The sequence below is a fragment of the Tauraco erythrolophus genome, chromosome 7 (assembly GCF_009769465.1).
Source record: "Tauraco erythrolophus isolate bTauEry1 chromosome 7, bTauEry1.pri, whole genome shotgun sequence".
Taxonomy (NCBI): domain Eukaryota; kingdom Metazoa; phylum Chordata; class Aves; order Musophagiformes; family Musophagidae; genus Tauraco; species Tauraco erythrolophus.
This window is the reverse complement of record NC_141471.1, coordinates 61,782,721-61,809,212: the sequence shown is the minus strand read 5'-3', so window position 1 is coordinate 61,809,212 and position 26,492 is coordinate 61,782,721. Positions and strand designations below refer to the sequence as shown.

General features: G+C 42.3%; 1 protein-coding gene across 2 annotated transcripts; it reads left to right on the top strand.

Moving 5' to 3' along the window:
* The first annotated feature begins 269 nt into the window (after positions 1-269).
* Positions 270-25,597, top strand: MATCAP2 (microtubule associated tyrosine carboxypeptidase 2). Of its 2 annotated transcripts, XM_086614681.1 has the most exons (8): positions 270-294; positions 8,078-8,432; positions 8,478-8,760; positions 15,893-16,036; positions 18,358-18,490; positions 19,715-20,020; positions 20,541-20,638; positions 25,365-25,597. In XM_086614681.1, the coding sequence occupies exons 1-8, from the start codon at positions 270-272 to the stop codon at positions 25,524-25,526; spliced, it is 1,506 nt and encodes a 501-aa protein (XP_086470807.1). In that variant the 3' UTR covers positions 25,527-25,597. The 2 variants fall into 2 exon arrangements, with proteins under 2 accessions (XP_086470807.1, XP_086470806.1); XM_086614680.1 differs by having other exon boundaries at positions 8,078-8,760.
* The last annotated feature ends 895 nt before the right edge of the window (positions 25,598-26,492 follow it).

Genomic DNA, 26,492 nt, shown 5'->3' with positions numbered 1-26,492 from the left:
GGCGCTCGGCGGCGCAGGGCATGCCGGGATTTGTAGTCCGCAGGCCCGGGCGGGCGCTCCGCTCCGCTCCCGCCGGCGGCGCCGGGGCCAGCCGCGCTCCCTCGGCCGCGGCGGGGCTGGGCCGGCTTCGGGCCGGCGCCGCTCGCTGCCTCCCCGCCTCCCCGCTCCTCCCCGCCCAGCAGGCGGGAGCCCACCGCCCGCCCCGGCCGAGCCCGCCGCGCGGGGCGAAGGCAGCGGGACGGAGCGGCGAAGCTGCCCGGCGGAGCATCATGCTGGCGTCCATCCGTGTCACCGGTGAGTACCGGGCACCGGCCGCGCCTCCGGGGCTGCTGGGGCGTTACCGGCCGGGCGAGGGGCTTGCGGCGGCAGGAGGGGCGCGGTGGGGCTCCGGAGGGGGGGTTCCGTGAGCGAAGCTGCTCGGTGGGGACGTTCCCACCCGCCTGTCCGGAGGAGAGGCGGCGGAGCAGGAGTCCCGCTGGAGAACACGGATGGGGACACCGGGCAGCGCGGAGGTGACACCACCGGGGAGCGCGGAGGTGACACCAGCCCGCCTTGGGAGCCAGGGACAGAAGATACAGCTGAGAACGCTAATGAAACTATTACTAATTATATCTGGTGGCTTTCGCTCCTTGGCTCCCCTCTTTGCTGTGTTTTCAGAGAAGTGAACTAATCTTTGTAATACGCGTGTATAAAACCCACGTTATGGCTATAGAACACCACCATGGAAAAGGACGTGAGGCCACATAAAACTTAACCTGCCGTGCTGTGTGTGTACGTGGTGCGTAGGAAAACCTACAGTACACAGTTGCTGCTGCAAAACAAATTTTTCACTCGCCTGTTTTCCTTAAGTTTGATGTCATTTCACGCGTCCTGAATTCAGCTGCGTCAAGCCAACGTCATGGGGAAATCCATCTAGAAGAGACTGGTGGAGATGTCTTGGTGTCCCCTCATACAATACTGTTGCAATCATCGTTAAGGTTTCTTACTGCTGCTCTTTCTCTGTGTAATATTTATGCCATTCCATCTGTGCATGGATACGAGTAGGGTGTTACTCCTGGTGACAGGAGTAGAAATAAAGTGTATGGAATCAGACGGAGCAACCCAAGAGATGTAAAACACCAACAGGCTCTTAAAGGATCTTAATCAATCTTAAAAGACTGAGATTTCTTAAAAGGAAATGTAGTTATTTTGGGTCCATATCCCTCCATCAATTATTCCTCAACACACCTGTGCTGCAGTAGAGCGAGCTAGAGGTCTGCATGGGTGGGAGTTTCATCCTGTGCAGGGCTGTCTATAAATCAGTGTTTTGTGATTATATCCTGAGTCTATTAAATCAATGGGCACTTGTTACTTGATTTCGTTAGTGCCAAGTGTTCGCTTTCACTGATTATTACCATGCTCAGGTAATTTAATTTGAAGAATCTGAATTTGGAGTCCGTTAGATAATATCATATTTCAGCGTAGAAACATGCGTGCAAGAAACTGCTTGCAAATCAGCTCATACTTGTTTGTTTTTTTTTTTTTTTTTAAGGTAGAAAGAGTATATCTTTAATATTGTTGCAATTTTAAAGAAGAAAACCCAAACTGCACAGTCCAAAATCATGCCAATGAGTCCCGTAAATTCTGGATATTTCAAAGTTATTTACAAACACTGGCAGTTAATGAATCACACATACAAGTTAGCTCATAGTTGAAACTTGCCTTTGGTTTTTGAGCTCAGAATTAGAGTTAAATAATAAATAATGCTGTTACAGGAGGAAAGTAAATAGGTGAATATTTTTTTGGGGAAAAAAAATACAGGTAGTTGTTAATCTGTTCATATTAGCTGAATACTGAAAATAAATATTTCTTTGTAATGTAACTGTACATTTGTAAAACATGTCAAAGGAGGAATCTTACAATCTTACTTGTCACATCTATATATTTTCTTCTCATCTCTCAGTTTCAAACTTCCCTATTTTCTTATTACTTGTAGACAGATCACATACTGTGCTGGTTTTGGCTGGGACAGAGTTGGATTTTCTTTTTAGTAGCTAGAATTGCACTGTGTTTTGGATTTAGCATGGGATTTGTTATGAGAAGAACTTTGATAATGCACTGATGTTTATAGTTGGTGCTGAGACATCAAGGACTTTTCAGCTTCCCATGTTTTGCCAGTGTGCAGGAGCACAACGGGCTGGGGGGGAGCAGGGCTGGGACAGAGGGGCCACGACTTCTCTTATGATTTGAACTTAGATTTAGGATTGAGGGCCAAACTGGCCAGTGAAGTATTCCATACCGTGCAGCATCATGCCCAGTACACAGATGAGGGTTGGCTGAGAAGTTTGATCTCCTCGGACTCTCGGAGTTCTATATTTCTCTTACTCTCTTTTCAGGACTCTTGCTCTTCCAGGATTGCGGTGTCAGGACTTATCTGTTTCGGGATCACTTGCTGGGATGGGACAGGCATTGGTCACTGGGTGATGAGCAATTACGCTGTGCATCGCTTGTTTGTATATATTATTATCCTTTTATACATTATCTTTATTACTTTTTATTTTAATTATTAAATTGTTCTTCTCTCAAGCCATGAATCCCCTTCCTTTTTCCCTTTTAACTCTCTTCCCCATTCCCCAGAGATGGGGGAGGGTGCGTGTGCAGCTGCATGGTGTTTAGTTGCTGGCTGAGTTAAACCATGACACATACATTATTTGCATTCCTATAAATTTGAAAATGCAAGTCAAGCTATTGAAAGTGGTTTCTGAGTTTGAACAGAAAGAAACTGAAGCATATTCTAACATGGTAATGGTGAACCAAAAACCAAAAGCAGTGGTTTAGACCATTACATTCCTAGGATAGGAGGAACTGCTCCAAGAAATCTTTGCTAAGCACCTTAAGAATCATACTTATAGTTTGAAAAAGATTTGTGCATTATCCATATATAACCCAAGTGACAGCTGCTCGAAAACCACAGGAGCTCCCTACTTTTTTAGAGCAAGGCTAGCTGGACAGAAAGAGATCTGTGCCTACAAATATCTATCATTAACCTCATTCCATCTATGGAACAGATATTTAAGAAACTGCTTCATAGTAGCTACCCAGTAGCCTAGAGGAAATTTTTCTACAATGCTTTCCAAAGTCTGGAAAAATTCTTATCTTGGGATTTTACTGCACATATTATTAATGTAGTAAAAAATTAGCTCAGTTCATCAGTTTCTGAAGGATGGAAACCAATAATATAACCTAACTCCTGAATATAACATAATATCTAACATATTTTCCTAACAAATAACTTCTGAAAGGTTAGGCAGTGTCTGCAATGCTACAAGTTTCATAGCTAGTGACTGGGGTGCAACTCCAGTATTTTATTAGTGCAGTATTATATAAAATAGTGCAGTATTATATATTAAAGTATGTTATTAGTGCAGAATTACAGTGAGATTTGCATTTCCCACGTACCCTCTGTTAGCACTCTTGGGGTACATCCCTTCTCCAGTACTGCTGTGACACTGGAATAGCTACATGTATATCGATGAAGTTACCCAGGGATAAAACTCCCCTGCTGGCAAAATCAAGCCTGTGATATTTTGCTTTGTTCTGTGACACGTAGTACATTTTTATCTGCAGGATGGAGTAAGTCCAGTACTGCCAATTCCAGCAGATTCCTTGAAAATGATGGGACTCTGGCTAGGGCACGACCTATTCTCGTGTGAGATCCTTCAGGTGCACAGAGGGAGATGCCCCTGGCTGCCCTGCTAACTCACCTTATGGGCAAGTAGAAACCAAACACAGTGGCTCCAAAGAGGGGCAGAGCTCTGCTCTGGCTCCAGACAGACCAAATTTCCATTGAACAGGAGGATTTTCTGTCCTTTGGTTACCCTAATGGCACCAAAACGGGGACAGGCAGCTCTTCTGCACCTTCCTTCTTGCTTCTTTCTACATCATCACCTTCCACTCCAAGCGTAGCAGATTGTTTCATTTAGTAGTTCACCCATGTCTCTAGGACCTATGTTTTTATTACTATGTTGGTGTAGAAAGGAACAAAATATAAATAAATGGAAGTAAACATGATGGGAAGTCATTTTGGGAAAGACTTTGTTTGTGAGTCTTCTAAATTGTTGAAAGACTTGGAGCTTTGTGAATTTAGGTATTTGGAAGCAAGAGCAATGAAGAGAATCTTTGTACATAAATCACACGTTTTTAGGGAGGTTCTCAAAGGTAACTGAAGGCTTGGGCACGTGTTCTTTGGCAATTTTCTGCTGCAAAAACTGAAATATGTGAAGTCAGAAAATTCAAATTTGTACTTCTCGGAACAGATGTAACACACGGATGAGATACAAAAGGTAAAACCTATGTGGTATGTAGCATGATATGCAGGATGGAGTTATGCCATAGTACGGTGATTTTCAATTTGCTTTTTTCGGACCTTTTAGAAGTCATCTGTTGACATCTCTTCCATGGTATCCAGAGTTTAAAAGCTGGAAATCATTGCTAAGCAATGTAGGTAGTTAAGGTGGGTTGATAATCCTTTCTCTGACTGGCTACTTTATAGCAGTATGATATCTTGGTACATTTTGAAACACCGAAGCACATTTTCAGAACACACGCTGCGCAATGAATTGGGTTTATATTCAGAATGCCAGCCGTCTGTTTCAATCACCAGGCATTGCTTATCCTTGGAAACTCTTGGATGTAGTTTAGTAAGTCGACTTTCCTAGAAGACAGTGTATTTTAGTTTGGTTGATGCTGTCTGACTTACAGATGTGAGTTTAAAATGATAACAATTACAGGTTAAACAAATGTACTGGAGAAAGATCTTGAAAATTTGATGGTTTGCAATGTGATCTTGACATCTCAAATATTATTTTCTAGTTTATTTTGTAAAATAATGATGTTCACAGGACCAATCCAAATATTTAGAGCGGCAGTTAAAAATGACTTCTGTGAAAACTGCAGTGTTATCTAACGTAATCTTTTAAATCTGCTGGATTATCTCTTGATTCTAGGTTTCCCAGCACAAATATACATCAGTATCCTTCTTTAGTCAGAAAAAAGTGAAGGACAGCCACACTTAGTTTGGCAGCTGAAAAATCACTTTGCTATGAGATTGCACGTATAAAGTAACTACAGAATTGGGGACGACTCGTTTTGGCATGAACCACGTGCACACAAAACCTGCCAGTGCGTGTTCAGCACTCAGCTGGTATTTGTGACACTTGCAGGAGAATTCTGACTTGTGATGTTCAGAAATTATTTAAATATAAATGCATTTATTACTGGCCAACTGTTCTACTTAGCCCTGAAAGCTTACTGTCATGTGTTTTTGGTATTGGATTGACACAAGAGCTTGGGGGAGGTTTTTAAGGTCTTGTTTCTTTGAATGCTCTTTCTTTTCTATTTCTCACTTCTTAGATACACGTGGTATTCATTCACATTATTCCCTGTGTAGGAGCAATTTAAGGCTTCTCTGCTCTTTGTGGCTCTTGAGAATTGATTAATGGAGAAGGTGAAGCATTACTGCCGCTAGTGTTACGTTATTGTCTCATCTGTATTTTAAGAAGTAGCTGCGTAATTTCCAACTTCAATTTTGTCTACACAAGCAAATTCACATGCTCAGAAATTTAATATTTCTGTGTTTAGTCATTCTGGAAACCTTGCTTTTCGTTTACCTGTCTGAAAAGTCAGCATTCTCATATCGTAATACTTGGTACAGGCCTGAAGTCAATCTCAAATACTTGCCAAGAAATACGTGAGCGTGGTCATCCTATTCTGTTGTCCAAAAAACGCGTTTCATTTTCTGGTAGTTGTTTTGTTGTTGTGTTCCTTGTGATGGGAACTGTGGTTTCTCACCGTGACAGCTCACGGTAGAGCAAAATAAGGCATGTGGGCAGGTTGTCATGTATGTGATGAGAGAATTCTGACAGAATTTGAGCAGGAACGCCAAGGAGTATGTTCCTGCACCAAGCACAGAAGGAGGATTCGCAAACTTCCCCTGAAACAAAACTGAGCTTGCCTAAGATACGTGTGCTTTAGTGGAAGAGAATAATCTAATGCTTCTATCTCTCTCTTTCCAGTGGGGGAAACACCCAGGCTGCAGATTTCCCATCGTATGTTCATGCACATAGGACCTCTGTCTTTTTGCTTTTCAGAACAGCATCTGCAGGAGAAGCCAGGAACACAGATTGGCACGGAACTGACAGAGGTCCAACAGCACGAAATACGTTGTCGTGGGGCTTATGTTGGGAGCAAAACCTAATTTTACTGTGAAAATAAAGCTGAAATTAAACTACTATCTTTTTTTTTTTTTGGTCCCTTGGAGGCATTTAATGATCTCTTGCTAATGTTCCATTCAGAGTATAATTACTGTATGTAAAGTAATTACAGCTGAGCTGTGTATAACTGTGGGCTCACATCCCTTCTGCGGGCTGTAGTGGAGCTCTGGCCGGATCTCCTGTTCTGTGGATTCTTGCATTTTAGGTGGAGAAGTTGGAAGCATTTCTCTGTGGCAGGATTTATCTGTGCCCTTACTTGGGGCTCACCTAGTGTTCTCGGATGAACTGGTTGGTGAGAGAAAGGGGTGGTTAGAACCACTAAAGAGAGGTTGCTTCCAACAAGCCAGCACAAACGTTACGTACAGTTTTAATCATAGAACGGTTTGGGTTGGAAGGGACCGCAAAGATCATCTAGTTCCAACCCCCCTGCCATGGGCAGGGACACCCTCCACTACACCAGGTTGCTCAAAGCCTCATCCAACCTGGCTTTGAACACTTCCAGGAATGGGGCATCTATAACTTCTCTAGGCAACCTGTGCCAGTGCCTCACCACTCTCCGAGTGAAAAATTTCTTCCTTATCTCTAATCTAAATCTCCCCTCTTTCAGTTTAAAGCCATTGCCCCTTGTCCTATCACTACACGTCCTTGTCCAAAGCCCCTCTCCAGCTTTCCTGTAGGCCCTTTAAGTACTGGAAGGCTGCAATAAGATCACCCCGGAGCCTTCTCTTCTCCAGGCTGAACAGCCCCAACTCTCTCAGCCTGTATCCTGAATCCCCAGTGACTTCTCCGTGCAGCTGCTGTGCACCAGGGACCTGTCTCTCCTGAAGACTAGGAAGACTGTGAAGACTTTCTTGCTCTTGTCAGAGCAAGACAGGAGGGTTCATTCATTAAAGGAGCCTTATTCACATCTTGCATTCAGTTTAGTTTAACAATGTTTCTTCTCAAGTGTTTTCTTAAAGCCAGCTGTTGTTGTTGAACAACTTTGAATAGATGAAATGACAAGTATTGTCTTAAGGATGCTCAGGGCTGTGTTTGTAACCAGCTGATCTCTCTTCTCTCTCCTCTTTAAATATGGCTTACTGTCTGCATTAAGAAGGACTATGTGAAACTGAAGTCTTTCAAACTTACATTACTATTCGTATGGCGCTGTAAATCGTTCGCAGTGGCTGGCCCGTTACGATGTTCTCCTCCTTTCTGAGAGTAAATTCTGTCCATCAGATTTTGCAGATGAGACCACACCAGAGTGCTTGTATCACAGCACAGATCCCTGTGGGACTACCGAAAATACTGCTCACGTACTCCTGTACATTTTCCTAGTTTTTTAAGTTATTCTTTCTCCATACAGGAAGCCTTTCTTGCATGATAAAGATCCAAACTAAAAATTTATTAATGTAACAGTAAACATTCATAAAGTCCTGCAGAGTCTTGTATTAAATAAGTTAGTTCTTAGCTGCAAAGAGTGCACTCGTGCATCGAGGTGCAAGCACGAAATACTTACTGGGCTTACAAGTCCCTGTCTAATGGTTCAAAAGTGATATAGACACACAATTATAGAATCATGGAATGGTTAGAGTTGGAAGGGACCTCAAAGATCATCTAGTTCCAACCCCCCTGCCATGGGCAGGGAAACCCGTATGTCTAGAAGTCAAGATTATTCTCCATATTCTCCCACATGTCTAGAAGTCAAGATTAACTTGATGTGACTGCAGTTAAGACAAGTTCTGTGTTTCATTTACGTTGCAGTTCTGAGTCCTTAAGATTAGTATTGTTGTGCGAAACAATAAAATTTGTCCTCAGCTTTTTTTTTTTTTTTCTCCTCAATGCAGAAAAACTTCACTGGCCTAAGACAGAGCTTTCTAAGAAATCAATCCTGAGTCCAGAAGAGCATAAGCTGAACATTAATAATGAAAACAGCCTCCAGCACCCACCTGCTGGGATCCTCAAGGACATTTTCACAACAGGCACCAGTAGCTACAATGTCCTTCTGCAGACCAAAGAGGAGAAAAAACACCTGGCTCAAAAGCAGTCATCTGCTCACCACAAGAAACACAGAAAACCCACAAAGTGTTCTACCACCTTGCGAAGCCACGAGCACCGCAAAATCAAAGTGCCGCTACCCTTGCTCGGCGGTGGGTGGTACTGCCCAAACAGGCAGCCCCCCGTCCTCGGCACCAGCCCAGTGTCTACCAGCATGAAGCTTGCAAACGGCGTGTCGGTTGCAGGGAGCAGCATAGGACTGCCGTCGCGACCCAGAAGTAGAACTAAGAGGCATTTTAATCTAGCAAAGCCAAAGCAATCCCAGTCCTCCAAAAGCCACGGAAAAGAAGGTGACGTCTCTGGCCAAAAACTCTGCTTACTGACTGCAATCAAGCCTTCCAACGTGGAGCAAGAGAAGATGAAATTCTTCAAGTCAGATTTCACGTATGATCCTCAATTTGAATATGCAAACCCCGCTCTGCCAAACGTGTTAGCTAAGCACAGCCACGCATCTGACAGGTTCCTTAAGCAGGTATAGTTACTTTTTTTCCTCCTTTTCCACTGATTATTTTTTTCCTACACTTATCAAGGTGGTATTTGGTTTTGTTTGTATCAAGTTGTTTCTCCTTATCATCTTCTCCTACTGTTTGAAAAATGCGTCAAATATGAAAATATAATAGTAGAAATGAAAGAAAATATTTTTGATTAAAAAATTAAAACCTTCCTAATATCTACAGGATTCTACAGAATGAAGGCACAGTTCCTTATAAATGGGTTCACATGAAACATAATTTAAGGCAAGAAAGCTTTTTAGGCAATGAAACAGAGTCCAACACAGGAAAAATACAATGCCTGAATAGGTTTTCATAAACAGAGGGAAAAACCAGTGTAGAAATCCTGCCAATCTTCTTGATGACACAGGGACTGGGAGGGGATAGCAGTTATTCGAGGTCATGATTATTGCATAAGCATATGTTGATGCTCCTTGTTTTAACCAGCTTCAAAGGGATATTTGCATGTACGTTAAGCTTAGTCAAATAACAGACAAATTCCATTCAAGAGAGGAAAAATTTAAAAAGACACACCCTCCTCCCGCCCCCCCCCTTTTTTTTTCCCTATAATATCCAGCCACACTGGTAGCATAGCTACAGACACTCCTGTGTAACTACCCTGGCTTCCTACTTGTCTTTGAGTTACAAAAAAAGAACAACGAAAGCCTTGCTTTCAACTTTGACCTAAGTGACAAAAACCAGTGCTTACCTATATAGCAATGGAACCAGTCCTCTTCCCACTTTTGCTGTTTTAAAATGGTTTGGAAAGATCTATTTAGGTCTGACAAGCTTTTCTAAATAGAGAATCTCAGGTTTCAAGTGATACTTAGCTTGGGAAGAGATCCTGCTGTTCATGAGTTTCACTTCTTTGTGATTTGAATATTTCACTTAACCTCCCCTCTAAAATTCCTGTTGAAAAGGATACATGAATTAAAGTGCTGTGGATTCTAATAACTGACTCTTGACTTGTGAAGAGTCTGACTTTTTTTTTTTTTTTTTGCAAATCCAGGAATACACATAGGTATTAAGACATTGTATTGTAAAGCTTGATCTGCATTTTCACATTAAAACTGTCTATGTATTTAAAAAACTCAGTAGCTGGGTTTTCATTAAGAATTTATTTCCTTTATGAGAACAGAGAACAGCTGTTCTGTTCTTAAAACCAGCTTCCATACTTCTAAACAAGCAACTAAATCATACTGACACCAAATAAAACTACTCCTTGACTACAGCTTCCTTTGATTTTTATAGCAATATTAGCAACGTTAATCATAGATCACAGAATATCAACAATAACTAATTTGCCAAACTGAATTTAATACAAATTGTCCCTTTCAGTATGAGGTCGTAGAGCCTTAAAATTATTTTATGTGTGATGATTTTATGGAGCAGACCTGCCATTGATTTACCCTTCTTTTAATAAAAATACTCCACACCTAAATAATGAATATTTTAATAATGAATGATTCCTCAATAGTATTCTGATTTATAACTCTACCTTTTTCCCTTTACATACAAAGCGTGGGAAAATAAAGGCTTTATAACAACTTTATAAAAAGCAGCGAAGGATTTAATATTAAGTGTGATATTTCTGAAAAATACCAAGGAGGATGTAAATTGTTTCATCAGATTTAGTTTAAGTTACAGAAGTTGTTAGGAAGAAAAGCATTTCTTCAAAATTCAGCTGCTAAAAATAATGAACAATATCTCACACTTTCATATCAACGACCAACAAAGCAGCTTTAACACAGCTCCAAGCCCAGCAGGTGGCACATCCTCATTTTTACCTACAACTAGCTATAGAAATTTTGATCTCCATGCAAATTTGGGTTCCATTTCATGCGAATTTACTATCCAGAAAAAGCAGCATTAATCAACATTTTAATCAGCAAATATTGCATGAGCACTTGCTTTTCCTCAGTGCTAGGTGTTTTTTTTTTTTTTTACCATGCAGATTTTACTTGTCAGAAGAAACACGTTACAGGAAGTGTTAAATTCAGGAAAGATGACTTCAGTTGCAAAAAAAGTACTCACAGTGTCCCGATTCGCATCTGCAGTAAAAACACAACTGCTCGTAGTCATCCTTATTCCTGCAACAAGGATAAATTCAGTTTTGTTTTTTGAAACATTTTTGGTTTTCATTTGTTACTGCACTTATTTTAGGAAGCTTTGCTTTCTGTGAACAGAAACAGAATTATTCCTATTTTATTCTATAAAAGGTGCTGACACCAACTTACACTTGCTTGCTCTCCTATGACTAATCTCTCTGTAAAACCAGCTTTTTACTTACAGAACTCACCGATTTTAGCGGGGGCTTTTAGGATACTGCAGTGAAACAAGCTCAAAAACCTCATATTTCAGAGGATTTTTAATTATTTCAAAAATATTTTTACCCCCAGCTGTGCATAGCTTGCTAGAACACTGAAACAGCTTGTGTTTTCTTACTTCCCCTTCTGCTTTTGTGCCTGTTTGTGGAATTGGTGAATACAGCAGTTCTGTGACATATCTGGAAGATGAATCACACCTCTGCCCCATTTGTTTGTTTGGTTTTGCATTGTTTTTTTTGTTTGTTTGTTTTAAAGGCAAAGAACACTATGGATTTGCAAACCATTGACACAGCAATGATGCAGTGGGGGATGCAGAGGCTTGTGAGCACCCACTGCACCCTGAGGCTTCTAATCAGATCAAAGATTTTAAACCTTGGGCACAGCCCAACACTTTCATTATTTGACTTTTCAAAGACATAGAGTAAACACTTTTGAATTATTAATACGTTTGAAAATAGTATTTTTAACGTCTTTCCCTCGTACTTTGTTCTGTTTCTTTCTTTCTACTTTATCTTGTTTTCTTCTTAACGGGTATCTTTCATGAGTCACTCAGTATGTGCCTTTGGGGAAGGGAACTTGAGAATAAAAACCAGTATGCAGACTTGCAGCATTTCATGTTGATTGACATATCTAATATTACAGAAATTAATCCTCTTATTGCTGTGTTTCAAGGTCAGTGCAGCAACTGTGTGCTCTAAGCACTACGGAAATTTTCTTGTTAGCACTCCTGGCTCAAACTACTTGTTCTTCATGGTTAAGTTTTCTTAATACTGAAAGTGTTTGTTACTTTTGCACAGATGCTAGAGGTGGCAATACTTCGTTAAAGTAATTGTCCTCCGTGTTTGCAGAGCAGGTGGCTTAACAGTTGCAATTTGCTGACCCAAAATCAGCAAGGAAGAACACTTGAACACTTCCAGGGATGGGGCAGCCACAACTTCTCTGGGCAACCGGTTCCACTGCTTCACCACCCTCTGAGTGAAAAATTTCTTTCTTATATCTAATCTAAATCTGCCCTCTTTCAGTTTAAATCCATGCCCTTGTCAAAAGTCCCTCTCCAGCTTTCCTGTAGGCCCCCTTTAGGTAATGGAAAGCTGCTATAAGATCACCCCGGAGCCTCCTCTTCTCCAGGCTGAACAGCCCCAACTCTCTCAGCCTGTCTCCATAGCAGAGGTGCTCCAGCCCTCAAATCATCTTCGTGGCCTCCTCTGGACTCGTTCCAGCAGCTCCATGTCCTTCTTGTGTTGGGGACTCCAGAGCTGAACACAGTATTCCAGGTGGGGTCTCACGAGAGTTGAGTAGAGGGGCAGAATCACTTCCCTCGACCTGCTGCCCACGCTCCTTTTGATACACGGGCCGATCTGCTGCTCCCTGAGATTTGTGTGCTGCTGGCAATGTGTGTGATGGCTCTCGCTGTTGTTTCAGTGCTTCCAGAGTCACATCTGCCCACTTGGAAAGAATTATCAGAACTTCTGTTCTGCTTGAAACAGAGTCAAGGGACAAGGTGATTGTGGTGACCACCCTTCTTAGTAATTTCCTAAGAAAGTATGGGCTCAGCAATGAGGAGGCTTAAGCTCAATGGCTTTCTCAATATCCATGGATTCAAACGTGCGACATCTATTTGGAGGTGGCTGAACTGCTGGGATATCGGTTACTCAGCGTGGCACATCAGGGAGAGGAAGTGCTCTTCAGTATCCCACCCTTCCCTCTGAAGCTGCAAACCAGCGGGTTGAGGTGGGAGAGGCCAGAGTGGGTCTGTGCTTCTTCAGGGGGATATATATCAAATAAACCTACATAACGTTGCATCTCATAGAATCATAGAATCATAGAATGGTTAGGGCTGGAAGGGACCTTCAAAGGTCATCTAGTCCAACCCCCCTGCAAGGAACAGGGATATCTCCAACTAGATCAGGTTGCTCAGGGCCTCATCCAACCTGGCCTTGAACGTCTCCAGGGATGGAGCATCCACCACCTCTCTGGGCAACCTGTTCCAGTGTTCTACAACTCTCATGGTAAAAAATTTTTTCCTAATATCCCATCTGAATCTACCTCCCTCTATTTTAAAACCATTACCCCTTGTCCTATCACAACAGGCCCTCCTGAACAGCCTCTCCCCATCTTTCTTGTAGGCCCCCTTGAGGTACTGGAAGACCGCTATAAGGTCACCCCGGAGCCTCCTCTTCTCCAGGCTGAGAGCCTCCTCTTCTCCAGGCTTTTCTTGTCTTTCGTGGTTTTTGACACATTCACAAATAAAAATCAGTATTTACTGACATAGAAAGACCTCTCTAATCTCTTTTTGTAATCTTTTAGGCCCTGCCACACCTGTGCATTTGTACAAGACCTAATGTGTGGGGAAGTTACTGGGAACCAAAATCCCATTTACCTCGTAGGTCACCGGTAGAGATCTGTAGTTGTCCTTAGTCATGTTTCTATGCAATAAGTTAATGGATGTAACAGCAAAAATAACAGCACTGAACCTCTGTCAAATACCTACAGCAGTGGGTTGGAAAAATGATGCCAGAGCTACCCAGTTTGCAGCAGGTGAGATGTGCCCTCTGTTTTTAATATGCTCATCCTGAAAGACACGATTTGTTTTTAAGTTGCAGAAAGACGTTGCAGTTTTCACAGCAGCAGTCCCATCACCTCGTCTATAGGAGCAGTAGGGTTTATTTTCTCTGTGAACAATCATAGGATCATGGAATGGTTTGGGTTGGAAGGGACCTCAAAGATCAGCTAGTTCCAACCCCCCTGCCATGGGCAGGGACACCCTCCACTACACCAGGTTGCTCAAAGCCTCATCCAACCTGGCCTTGAACACTTCCAGGGATGGGGCAGCCACAACATCTTTGGGCAACCTGTGCCAGTGCCTCACCACCCTCGATGTAAAAAATTTCTTCCTTATATCCAATCTAAATCTCCCCTTTTTCAGTTTAAAGCCATTGCCCCTTGTCCTGTCACTATATAATCGAGCCAAAGCTCTGCAAGGTGCCCACAGATTCTCCTGGGAGTGACCTGTTTCGGTGCCGAGTGGGGCTGCGTCACACACGACGTGGAGCTGTGCTGCCACACGTGCTCATTGCAGTGTTGAAACTGGGAGAGGCAAAACCAAAGTGGTGGTGGTGGCTCAGGCAGTGGCACGGCATTCCTCTTTTTACGATACCTCTCTTCAGACATCCTGACGCCTGATCTTAGGAAGAAAACTTCAAAAAGAAAAGATAACGTGTTCCTCGTTGGTGCCTTTCTTCGTAACACCCACTTCTTACTCCTGCAAGCTTTTTTTTTTTTTTTATTTTAATCTGGGCTAGGGTAGTAAATTATGCTGCTTTCTTCATTCTTGAAAAAGAAATTCAGATCTGACCAGGAGGCCCTTCAAATTTAATAACAAGCATTAGAGGCAGATAAAGAAGTGCTGAACATCAGGTGCAGACTTTCTTTGTCTTTCAGGTAAGTGGTATTTCTCCCATCAAAGAGCTACAGGACTTCAAGAGTACATCTACCTAGCATTTATGGCTTTCAGCAGCAATTACTCAGGGTTTCTTAGCTTCAACTTGAAAAAAAAATTAGAATAGGATTGTTAGTAGCTGTGAGAGATACAACACGAATCCTATTTTTGTGGACGATAAGCCAATCTGACAGTATCAGAATTACAGAGCTGGAAACAACAAACGTGTTACCAGCTTCACGCATGGATGTAGGTGTACAACGTAAAAAGAGATTCAGTCTGCAAGTTTTCCACCTTCATCATTAGTGGTATTTTCTTAGCAAGAACATTCATTTTTTAAGGTAATACCAGTAATATTTTTTTCTTTATGAGATTCTTGGAAGCTTCTTTTACCATATCTATGAAAAAAGCCATTTCCTGTGGCTGGGCTGGTGCTGGGCAAGAAGTTATTCTGTACCACATTTTCTTTTAAGGATGTGGAATAACGTGTTGAGAAGCAGGTTACTGGGGATGAGCATTTCACTCCCCACCAGTAACATCTTCAACATGCAGAGTTCAGATCACATTATAGGCATCGTGCTCTGCTTTCCACCCACAAGGGACTTCTTCTGGCAGCAATGTGTAAGAGAGCTGTAGATACCACTTCATTTGTCTAATGAAACATGCCTCCTTCATTTTAGAGGGTTGTAAAGAAGTACTGTGATTTAAATGAAAGGTTTAAATGAAAGTTCTGTGAATAAAACTCCTGTTCTCTCTCCTCCTTTCTGAACCAGACACCCGTGGTACAGAGGATTTCATTGGAAGGAGAGATTTTTGGTGGAAATACAATCATTAAAATGATAGTTACACAAAAATCGTGGTTCAGCATTCTTAAATTAGAAAATACCAAGAAATGAAACGAGATGACAGTAATAGTTGATCTTTGTAAAATTCTTTGGAAAAACTGTAAAAAGAAACATGCTGACAACCTAAACTGCAAGTGTCCTTGTGACGTGCTACGTCTGATTCACAAGGCAGTTGTACAACATTCCCAAAACTGAAGAGAAAATGTGTATTATTTCCCTAGATTGATAAGCATCTGTGTCATGCTGATATAAGTGGGTCCAAGATGAGTTGATCAGAATCTTTTTTCAGTATGTTTGCATTAATATGTGTCTGAAGATGATATAAATTGATTACAGAGTGTATCAGCCTGTATCTAATGACTGCAGTTTGATAGTGACTCCCAGTGAGCTAAAAAGAGAAGAAAGATTTTAAAAAGAGAGAGAACGAGAGGGACACATGCCAGTCTGGCACGGGGAGGGGGTCTTACCGCATTCATATTTGCTATGCTTTTGTATTTCATAGTCCATTAACATTATGGAGCGGACACTGCAGAAATATGGAAGCTATGAAAAATTCGAACAGGCGACTGGAGGCAGCCTGCTGACCAAAAGTCGGATCTGGAATCACGTCAGGAAATACATGGTGAAGGAAGGCTGTCTTGGTGAGGTAAGTCATACACTGGATCAGGAGAGAAATATTTCTGTAGACCTTAGAAATTACACATGGATGGACCCGAGAGACCATTTGGGAGACCTTTCCTCCATGGTTACGAGAATATTCCTTACATCATATTTTTCTCATGGCTGTGCCCAGTCTAATTTTTGAACAATTGAAACGATGCAAATTCCTTGTGAATGCTTCAGCCATCTCTCCGAGCCTGTTTCCTGATTCATATATGCTTGTTCTTAAATTCAGCTCTTTTGGGAGCACCTAAGAACGACACCCTTCCTTCCCTCCTTTTTTTCAGCTACTTGGAGGCTAGCACATTTCCATTTATTCATCAGTTCTGCTGTCCGTTCTCCTGTATCAAATTATTTGCACTAAAGGAAAGAGTTAAGAAAAGGCCAAGAAAAATAAGCAGCAGCCCAAGAGACTGATTTATAAGAAGCAACACAAACGAGAGTGACATAAGTGAATAAAAATGTCTGAAAGAGGTTGGCTTGTTGAGTTGGTTTGAGTGCTGGTTTTTCCTGACTTTAATAATCTAGTTTTTTCGAGCTCTGTGCAAAAACTTGTTTCCCATATTAAGGATTTTAAAAGTCCAGTTTGACTGAGTTACGTGGAATTACTTGGAAGAGTCAGGTGAACCTGAATGTATAAAAAGAGAATTATTCCAAATGAAAACACCAGCTGATACAGTCCAAGACTTGGATAAGATCACTGGCAGTCAGCAACAGGAGTCTAGAATGGGAGAGCGAGAGACAAAAGTTGGTTTCCCAGAAACTAGGTTTAATTAGTAAACATAATATTATTAGGAGAAATTGTTAAAATCATCACACCTTTTTGACCAACTACAATTTGACACTGATACTCAACTTTAACTGTGTTTCTAAGAGTGAGGCTATAAAACTACAGTTTAGAGCAAGCAGAAAAAAATTGTATTTTTGGTCTTTGCTGTGCTTTTATCTCCCTTTGTGTTCATTTTAGTCTTGATTTGTCCTCATGGAAGCAGGATCCTACACCCTCATCAAACATCCCATGTCCTTCTTCATGAAATGGTTTACTTTTTCTGCAAAAATAGGGCTAATACATTGTGCTTAGTATGGTCCAAAATACTATGAAAATACTCTCTCCAGTTGAAGAGATGTTAGTAAAACTAAGTGGTACCCGTGCTTTAAATCTAAATGCTTTGGGATTTACCTATCTTGCATCTCAAATATGAGTTTTATGGGATTGATTGTTTGCTGTTGAACTTAGCGCTCAATGGTGGGGTTTGGGTCCTTTTTTGTTAACTTTGATATTATAAAAAAAATCTCTTATAGGTACTCTCCCTTGTACTCTTCTGAGCAGTCCTGTTTCTTTAGGCATCACATAAAGAGGGAAAAGTGCTTCGTCTTCAGCAAAGAGAGTTTCCCTTCTCCCTCCCAGTCACTTGTTTAAAAAGTCTTTTTAAACTCAAATAACAAAATACAGCTATATGCATTAATTTCCTTCTCTGGCAGCTTTTGTTTCGATTACCAATTGTCCAAGAGAAAACAGGAAAACAAGAACTACATTGGGGTATAAAACAAAACAATACCAGTATTTTAATAATATTTCAAGTCTGCATCATGTATCAGGAAACCAAGTACACAGTGCTCCCCCCTCTCATTCGTGTGGCTTTAGAATTGCAACTGAAAAGGTTTCAGGCAGTTCAGAGTATAGATACCTCGTCAATTTATGTGTGCCTTTCTAATAGCGCTCAGTAATACCAAGATAATCGGACACAGCTTCAAAAAATGGAATTTTCTCTGATTTACTCTGCGTATGATTGCACCCCACCCCTGGAATTTAGTCAGTGTTACCATGTTAGAGGGGAGATTTAGATTAGAGATAAGGAAGAAATTTTTCACTCTAAGGGTGGTGAGGCACTAGAACAGGTTGCCCAGAGAAGATGTGGCTGCCCCATCCCTGGAAGTGTTCAGGGCCAGGTTGGATGAGGCTTTGGGCAACCTGGTGTAGTGGAGGGTGTCCCTGCCCATGGCAGGGGGGTTGGAACTGGCTGATCTTTGAGGTCCCTTCCAACCCAACCCATTCCATGATTCTATGTCTGTCTCTCTTAGCCCTCATGCTGACTTGCACTTAAGTCTGAGGTTTTGCCAGCAGCACAGGTGAGTAGGATGGCTCAGCGGAGTCAGAAGTGTCTCTCATAGGTGATTGCTGGTAGCAAGGAAGAGTGGTGAAGGTCAAGGGACCAAGGAGAAATGAAATAATGGAAGCGCCAAAGGAAAAAGCAGGAACAGGAGCAAGAAGAGAGCTCTTTGCTACCTGAACTCTCTCTTCTTCAGATTGTGGTCCATCTCACGGAGGACCTGCTGTCTCGAGCTTCAATGACAGTGGTGAATGGCCGCCCCACTCTCACTATCAATATCTCCACTGCGCGAGAGCACTGGCTGGAAGGGATGCTGAGACACGAAATTGGTATGAGCATGACATCAGTTCTTCAGGCAAAGGGGAGGACGTGCATGCATTCTTACTGACGTTGCAATGGTGGGCCAGGCACTGTATGCATACGGAAGGAGGGAGCATCCCTGTTTAAAGAACCCGTCCTGTAGGTGTGCTAAAGGGAAGGAGAAACCTATTTGTCACTGCAGCATGGAGTAAAAGGGAGATAATCCACTTGAGGATTCCTAGGGTTCATGTACATGATTAGCATTTCAGGTCAGATCAGGAGCAAGCTTTTGATGTGAGTCTACCTGCTAGTCCCACTTACTGCGCTGAGGTTCACGTGTCAAAGGAATCTTGGAGCAGGCAAAACGTAATCCTTTCGGATGATGCTATCCCAGAGGCCATGCTCCAGGGCACACCTTCTGTGCTGTCACTGCTCAGGGACATTTTGCTCATGAGAGCAATTCAGAGCTAGTCTGGAGTTAAAAATAAATAAATAAATAAATAAAATAAATAAAAATGTGACTGTTGAACCTCAGCAGCAGCCATTTCACTTTACAAATCTGCTTCTGTTACGCTGCGCTGCTTGCAGATATAGGCATTTGAGGTATGAAGAATTTACCCAGTGACCTCTAAACTTGTGTAAGATTGCCTTGATTTTGCGTTACACGAGGTCGACCCAGCCCCGTGGAAAATTTCTACAAACTTTTCGGTGAATCTGTTTTAATGAAGTACATCGAAACTGGATAAACTGGGCTAGTGCCTGTATTTCAACTGAAGAATAAGCCCTGCAATTGCCTCGAACCACTGTTACTCACATTGTAAGGGGACACAGCCTCTTCCAAGGCTGCAGTAGGGCTGTTTAATCACCTTCAAGAGGCAACATTTCTGCCCTCTGACTTTGATTCTCCTTCCTCCTGTTCCCTACAATGCCTATCCCATGCTAGAGGCATTCAGCATGTAAGACACTTTTCAAAACGCCTTTCCACAGATTTGGGAACTCAAGGTCTGCTGGCATTTGTATTGTTTAGGCATTTTTGGGAGTCCCACTTGCAGTCAGCAGGTGAATAATTGCACCATGTATCCTCTGACAAAGTTCTCTGTTATCGGCAAGGCTGAAGTTGGCAGTTTTCCCAGTGTCCAGTCCTACCAGTTCAGAGTTCTGAAATGGGCATCTCTTTCTATGTTTTCTGGTATTATTTTTTTTTTAAATCATTAGATGCTACTGTTCTAAGTCCCATATTCCTTTCTTTTCAGGAACTCATTATTTTCGGGGTTTTAACAACAACAGCCAGCCTTGGTGCAACTGGAATGGGCGTAGAAAACATGGGTTAAAACCAATCAACCCTACGGAAGAGGGGCTGGCGAGCATTCACAGTGTCCTGTTCCGCAAAGACCCTTTTCTTTGGAGAGCTGCCCTGCTCTACTACACGGTGTATCAGGCCAGCCAAATGTCCTTCAGTCAGCTTTTCCAGGACGTGGGGAAATTTGTCAAGGACCCCAATACTAGGTGGGATTACTGCGTACGAGCCAAGAGAGGGTGGACTGACACATCACAACCAGGTGGGTTCCCTGTTTGTCTTCTCTATTTTTGGACTTCAGGGAGGTTTTCAGAACATGCACAGAGCTCCTTCATCATGTCACCCAGTAAAACCTCTGCAAAAGGGAGAAATGGGACTCCACACTTTCCAAAACGAGACAGCAGGATTTCTGCTATTGAAAACAAGGCTGAAAATGCACATCCGTGAGACTTTCCAACGGAATCAGTAATGGATTTTTCTGTTGGAAGTGGGAACGTGAACTGCAAACCCGTGAAAAAGTTAGTGCTCACAGTTTGACCTCCTTTCATGTTTATTACAAAGGATGTAATGTTGCTGTAGATATTCACAGGTACCATCTTCTGTGTTTGATTTCTTTCTTTGGCTAGTGGATTTAGCCTTCTAGTTAGCTTTTGGGAAGGTTTTCAAAGTCTGAGCTATAAATATCTAGTTTTTAAAAATAAAATTACTCTGCTTATAATGGCTTCTGAGAATACGCCTTGAACAAACCCTGACAGAGTGCAATGTATCTTGATTCCTTTTAGGCTGTTTCAATAAGGATCAGGTGTACTTGGATGGCATCCTCCGAATCCTGAGATACAGGGAGTCCATTGATTTCCATCTTCTGACAGCCCTTGGAAAGGTGAGTGGACTCATTCTTACAAAAAGGTACAGTTTTATCATTTCAGCAGGCCTGCCTGTAAAGAGCGCCGAGTCATTGTGCTCTGTTTTACTTTGACCTAAAAATCTCTATCTGTACAGCACCTTATAGAATCATAAAATCATCTGGTTGGAAGAGACTTTCAAGACCATCGAGTCCAACTGTTCACCCTGCACTGTCAGGGTCCCTAAACCATGTTCCCCAACACCAAATCCCTTGTATTACACAGTGGAAGTGACCAATATTTTGCGGTCCTAAAAAATTTTCTACCAGCTTTTCCTCATTCCTCACTTATCAGATTAAGATTTTATGGTCATATTTCTCAGACTTTCCTTTCCTCCCTTTACGGGGTACTACCTGGCTTGCAGTACAAGGGAATGCCCTGGGCAAGTGGGACAGGTATTAGATAAGGTGGTGGTCCCAGTAGAAAACAAAAGCAACCATTCGATGCTAACGCATTCCTTTCCATCACAAAGTGTTTTTTATCTCAAATTTCTCTCACTGATGGCACCTCTGATGTTTTTCAAGAATCAGGTGGGGTTTTTTTCCACAGAATACATGGTATTTCTGCATTCACAGAACATATTTTATGTCTGTTCTATCATTACTTGTTTTTTCTCAAAGTCAGTATATACTAAGAAGTGCAGAAACTTTGTCACGCTTCCTGAACCAAATCCGTGGACTGCTAAGTTTCCACAGTTCATAAAGCAGGGTTCATACTCACATAAACCAGGATCCAAGTGGATGTTGTTAAGCTTGCATTTAGAGCTGGTATACCAACATTTCTGCCTACTTGGCAATCAATGGGCAATAAAGGGAGGTGGCATATTACAATAGAGGGTTTTGGTCCACATTTAAGTTTTGCCTTTAATGTCAGAAACGTCAGTTATTGGTGAGCAGAGCTATTTAGGTAACTGAACCAAGTTAGGAAGCTCTGAAAATAAAATCACACTGTCAAATAAGTCTCTGCAGTTTTATTCTCTGAAACTTCCTTTTGCTTTAAGCCTGCTTAACTCCACGCAGCTGCTGCCTGCTAAACTACTGAACATATACTGTTCCTGCACTGCTTTATCCCTTTCTCTCTTCAGGGAGTCTGCAGGATTGTCAAGCCACTTCAAAAATGTAAGAAGTCCTTCCTCATGTAATTGCAGATTCCACTATAATGGAAGGCCCTGAGCAACCTGATCTAGTTGGAGATATCCCTGTTCCTTGCAGGGAGGTTGGACTAGATGACCTTTGAAGGTCCCTTCCAGCCCTAACCATTCTATGATTCTATAATCCACATGGCAAGGCATCCACATTAAGGGTCTACAAGCAGCTTAATTCGAGCAGTATGATAATTTATTAAGTGCTTGACTTTACAACTTCTAAAATCAAGGGATCTCAACATCTACTCTGAATGGTTTTGCCACATGCATCTTCTGCAGTCAAACTGGAAATTTGTGTACATGAGCAGTACCTGCTCTTAGCATCACAGGTCAGCCGAGGTCTGCAGGGACCTCTCTAGATCTTCTAGTCCAACCCCCATGCTTAAGCAGGGTCAGGTAGAGCAGGCTGACCAGGACCATGTCCAGTTGGGCTTTGAGTATCTCCACTGATGGAGACTCCGCAACCTCTCTGGGCAGCCTGTGCCAGTGTTTTACCACCCTCACTGTAAAAAAGTGGTTTGTGTTCAGACAGAATTTTGTGCATTTTAACCGGTGTCCAATTGCCTCTTGCCTTGCCAGCAGGCACGGCCGAGAAGAGCCCAACTCCCTTGTCATTCCTTCTCATCAGGTGTTTATACACACTGGTAAGATGTCCCTGAGCCTTCTTTTCTCCAGGCTGAGCAGTCCCAGCTCTCTCAGCCTTTCCTCATAGGAGAGATGCTCCAGTGCCTTAATCATCTTAGTGACCCTTCACTGGGCTCGCTACAATATCTCCTTGTACTCTGAGGAAAAACAAGTTCTGTGAGCATAGAGAAATATGAAACTTGCACTGAGATCTAGCCTGTGGTTATTATGAGTTTATCACCACTCCAAAGGGTGATTCATTTGCTTGTTTGTGGTGGAATAGTAGGATCAGGTTGTTCCAAAGGGAGTATTAAGCTCGGCTGGCACGTCTTCCAGGTTAGAAGAAAAAGGACAGGATTTAAACATAGGGAAGCCCAGCATTTAGTGAGGAAAATATTCCTTGCCTTTTGAAGATTCTCAGAGTTGTATTGTAACAAGTGAGCTCATCTTTCTCAGCATGCCTACCTTGGCCATATTTTCATTGCAAATACAATAAAGGTATGAACCTAATAGGAAAAGAAAGCAGTCAGCTCTACTGCTAACAACAAATTGCTTCTGTGCTTTACTAGGTGCTTAACACAGTTGTAAAATCGGAGCACTGCTTTCTCAGGTGGATGTGTTTAAGACAGAGCCATGCTGAAGTTTCTGTGTCTTCTGTTCTCATCTGAGTGCTAGAGACTGGGCTGATGGAGGCAGCTGTGCCTTCCTGATGCTTCTGGCATTACTTACAGTGTAGGAGAGAGCAGTGCATGGAAACAGAACGCATGCAAGCTGTTCGGCGTACCTAGAAGTGACCAAGGAAAGAGCTTGAAGCCCGAGACAAGACAATTCTCAGAAGAAGAAGTTTTAAAACTTCACAGGAAAGAATTGAATATGGGAAGCCCTGCAAAACATTCATGTAGTAATTGCATGCAAGTAACATTAAAGAGAAATAGACTGCAGATATAGGGTGCACTTATAGGTAGCATAACTACCAGAGTTTTAAAAAGCAGAAGCAGCAAAACGTCACCTACTATTGTATTTCCCAAGAACATGAACATATTACATAAAGCCTAAGTAAGCCTATTTTAGCCTCACTCTTTTTTACCCAGGGCAATGATTTTAATTACATTTGGTAAGGAAGACAACTGTTGCCACAGTAGGATGAGATTACATTTTTGATCTCCTCAGGATGTCAACTGTTGTAATTTTTTAGCAATTGCAAAAACTGGGGAAATACATCCCATTCAAACCATATCATGGATCACAGAAACTTGTTTCTTGGTTGTAGCAGTAGCAGAAATCCCTGAACATAAATAAGGGGGAAATAGTCCTTTTTCTTTCTTAGAATTTCAAGCTGGGACAGAAGGGAAAGTCAGCATTTAATCTTGTTTGGTGCTGTGTCTCCAGACTGAGAGGAGATGGTATGATTTTGTATAGCTCCTCTCTATCTACTGCTAAATATGTTAATCGTGCAATGCCGCAAATGATTTCAAAGCATCTTCAAACAGCAGTATCTTAGTGACTTGAGCAAACCTGGGCAGGGGTGTATGCTCGTTTTTTTAACTCAGGATGCATCTTGCCATCGCAGCTAGAAAAGCTTGCATGTACTCAGGATGCAAAGTTTTTCCCATTATCATCAGCAAGATACGCACCTATGTCTGACTGCCTCTATGGATCAGGTTTAACAATCTGGATTACACCATCCAGTCTTTCTAGGGAGCCCTTCCGTGCCCCTTACACAGTGGTAGATCATTCACGTTCCCTTTAAACTTTTCCAAATAGAAGCTGGTACCTGCTAAGAGGGCAGGCTGTTTCCAGGGAACCCTGACCGCGCAGTGCTCAGCTCCTTAGAAGAAATATGGGGTAAAAAGGTTGGAAGGAGCAGGCTCTGCTCTCAAGCCACCTGGCATAAACCTGCTGTGAGGAAGCAGGATGTGCCAGTTAGTAAGCACAGCCAGGCTCGTGGGTTTTGCCAGTACATATGCGTCTGTCTGCAGGGTGCCCAGAACATGCAGCTTGTAGACAAAGCGACAACCACATAAATTTCATCACACTGGATAGATGCCCAAGGAGGCCTGTTCTGTGTTTGCAGGGCAGGCTGTGTAGCTATGGCACAGCCGAAGCATCTGTCCTTTCTGGATCATCATTCACAGCACCTTGAGCTACTGTGAGCTCAAGACTTGAAGTCCTAGCTCATAGAATCGTAAGACGAAAGCTGAGATTTTTTTTTCTCCATCATGAGAAAAAAAAAAAGTAGCAGACCCTGTAGTAGCTGGAAAATGTTTGAGTGTGTCACATCTATACCCAGAATGCTCTGATGACAAGAGGCAAACCCAATCTCCACCCTGCTATTGAATGGGGGGAAAAAAAATATTTTAAAAAATTGGAATGCTTAAGTGTTGCCCATGCTGTAGTTAGTTACCAGACATGCATTTTGATTTAGCTTTGCATAAGCACATTTGCTAGTGAAAATGAAAACATCAGAGTTCAGGTGAGCTGGCACCATGCCTTTCCCAAAGCCGGAGCCTGCCCGACACTGTGCCATGCCTGTACTGCACTCCCTTTCTAGTTCCTCAGTCTTTGGCACAGTGTTTTTTCCATTCTCATGTCAATCTTCCCACCTTTTTGAGAAGAGACTCAAAGACTCATGTGTGCTCCATCCTTTCCCTCTCTATTCCTGCAGCTGCTGTAGGTCATTCTCATTTAAGTTCCTATGAGTCTGTTCGCTGATTGAATCAAAAGCAGAATTGGGAAGTGTGGAGGTATTTGCTAAAAATCACACTTTTTTGCATCTTCCACTGAGGCACACAGTTACTCATGTTTTCAAAGCATTCTCACAAGCTTTTAAAACCCCTTGCTCTGAAGTCTTTTCTCACCTACAAGAGAAAATTTAGAGCCACAGCAGAGAAGTAACAGGACTATGGTGCAAAATTAACCCATGTGCTTCCTTACAGATCTCGTATGAGGATGTGGACCGCCTGAAAGGATTAGCTGTGATTGAGAACATGAGGGTACCACACTTTTTGCAAGACCATGCTCGGTATATGGAGCACTTGGAAAAGATCATGGAAGTCAATGAGCTGACTGATGAGGAGCTCCAGGATCTCATTAATTAACAGTATTAGCCCACCGTTCACTTACTCTGCGAGGATGTAGAACTGGACTTCCCAGAGCTTGCAAAAATGGACATAAGAGGGGTGGGGTGGGAGGGAAGGGTGGCCAGAATACGTGGTATTCAGAAAAAAAAAAATCTTTATGTTCCTTTTGCATTGTGATTGTATACTGATTATTTTTTAAAGGGTTTGTGCGTTGTTTAAAATTTAACTTAGGAATTCCTTTGCAGTGTGCAAACATCTGCTCTGTTTTGTGTGTTAGGTATAGTACTTGACCCTGTCTTTTGTAACATATTGCCTTTTCCCACCCAGGTTTAGAGGTGGAGGAAAGGAGAAAGAGGAGAAATCCCCCCCTTAGTTCACTTGTCTTTGGTCGTGGTTCATAGCAACAGAACAGCTGTAGATGATGCTACGTCGCTGTCTGTGGAACTCTTTCCCATTTGGTCATCATTGCAATGAAAAAAAGAAAGTTTAAAACCACAGTGCACAGAAGCAGGTCTTTGTGCCATAGGATCAAAGTTATGTGATGCTATAAAAAGTTTTGGGGTGTTTTATTTACTGGGAGACTTAGCATTTGAAAACAAAACAAAAAAAATCAATATTGCTGTTTTAATGACTGTAAGCAGGAAGCAAAGTTATCCCCCTTTATCTCCTCAAAAAGTCACACTGTTCCACATCTTTATCTGTAAAAGTACATGTTTCAGGAAGCTGAATTCTGGAAGGGGTCTCCCTCCTTTGAGGACAAGCGTAGCATGTCTAGAAAGTTCAACATGGAAGCATTTTGGAAGAAGGATCGGGCAGAACTGTGATTTCATGACTTAGATATTTTAAATAAATTCAGGAACACAGGGACAAGATTCAGCACAGCAGCCAGCACCCCCTTCTTTGGGTCTGAGCCTAAAGAGGGTCAAGTCGACTCTTTGAGCAGTACCTCCACGCTACAGCAAGCTCGAGCAGGCAGAGCTTGTT

Coding starts and splice junctions, on each gene's coding strand:
- MATCAP2 (XM_086614680.1), top strand. CDS start 270: ATGCTGGCGTCCATCCGTGTCACCG. Junction 295..8,077: donor GGCGTCCATCCGTGTCACCG/GTGAGTACCGGG, acceptor TCCTCAATGCAG/AAAAACTTCACTGGCCTAAG. Junction 8,761..15,892: donor CTGACAGGTTCCTTAAGCAG/GTATAGTTACTT, acceptor TGTATTTCATAG/TCCATTAACATTATGGAGCG.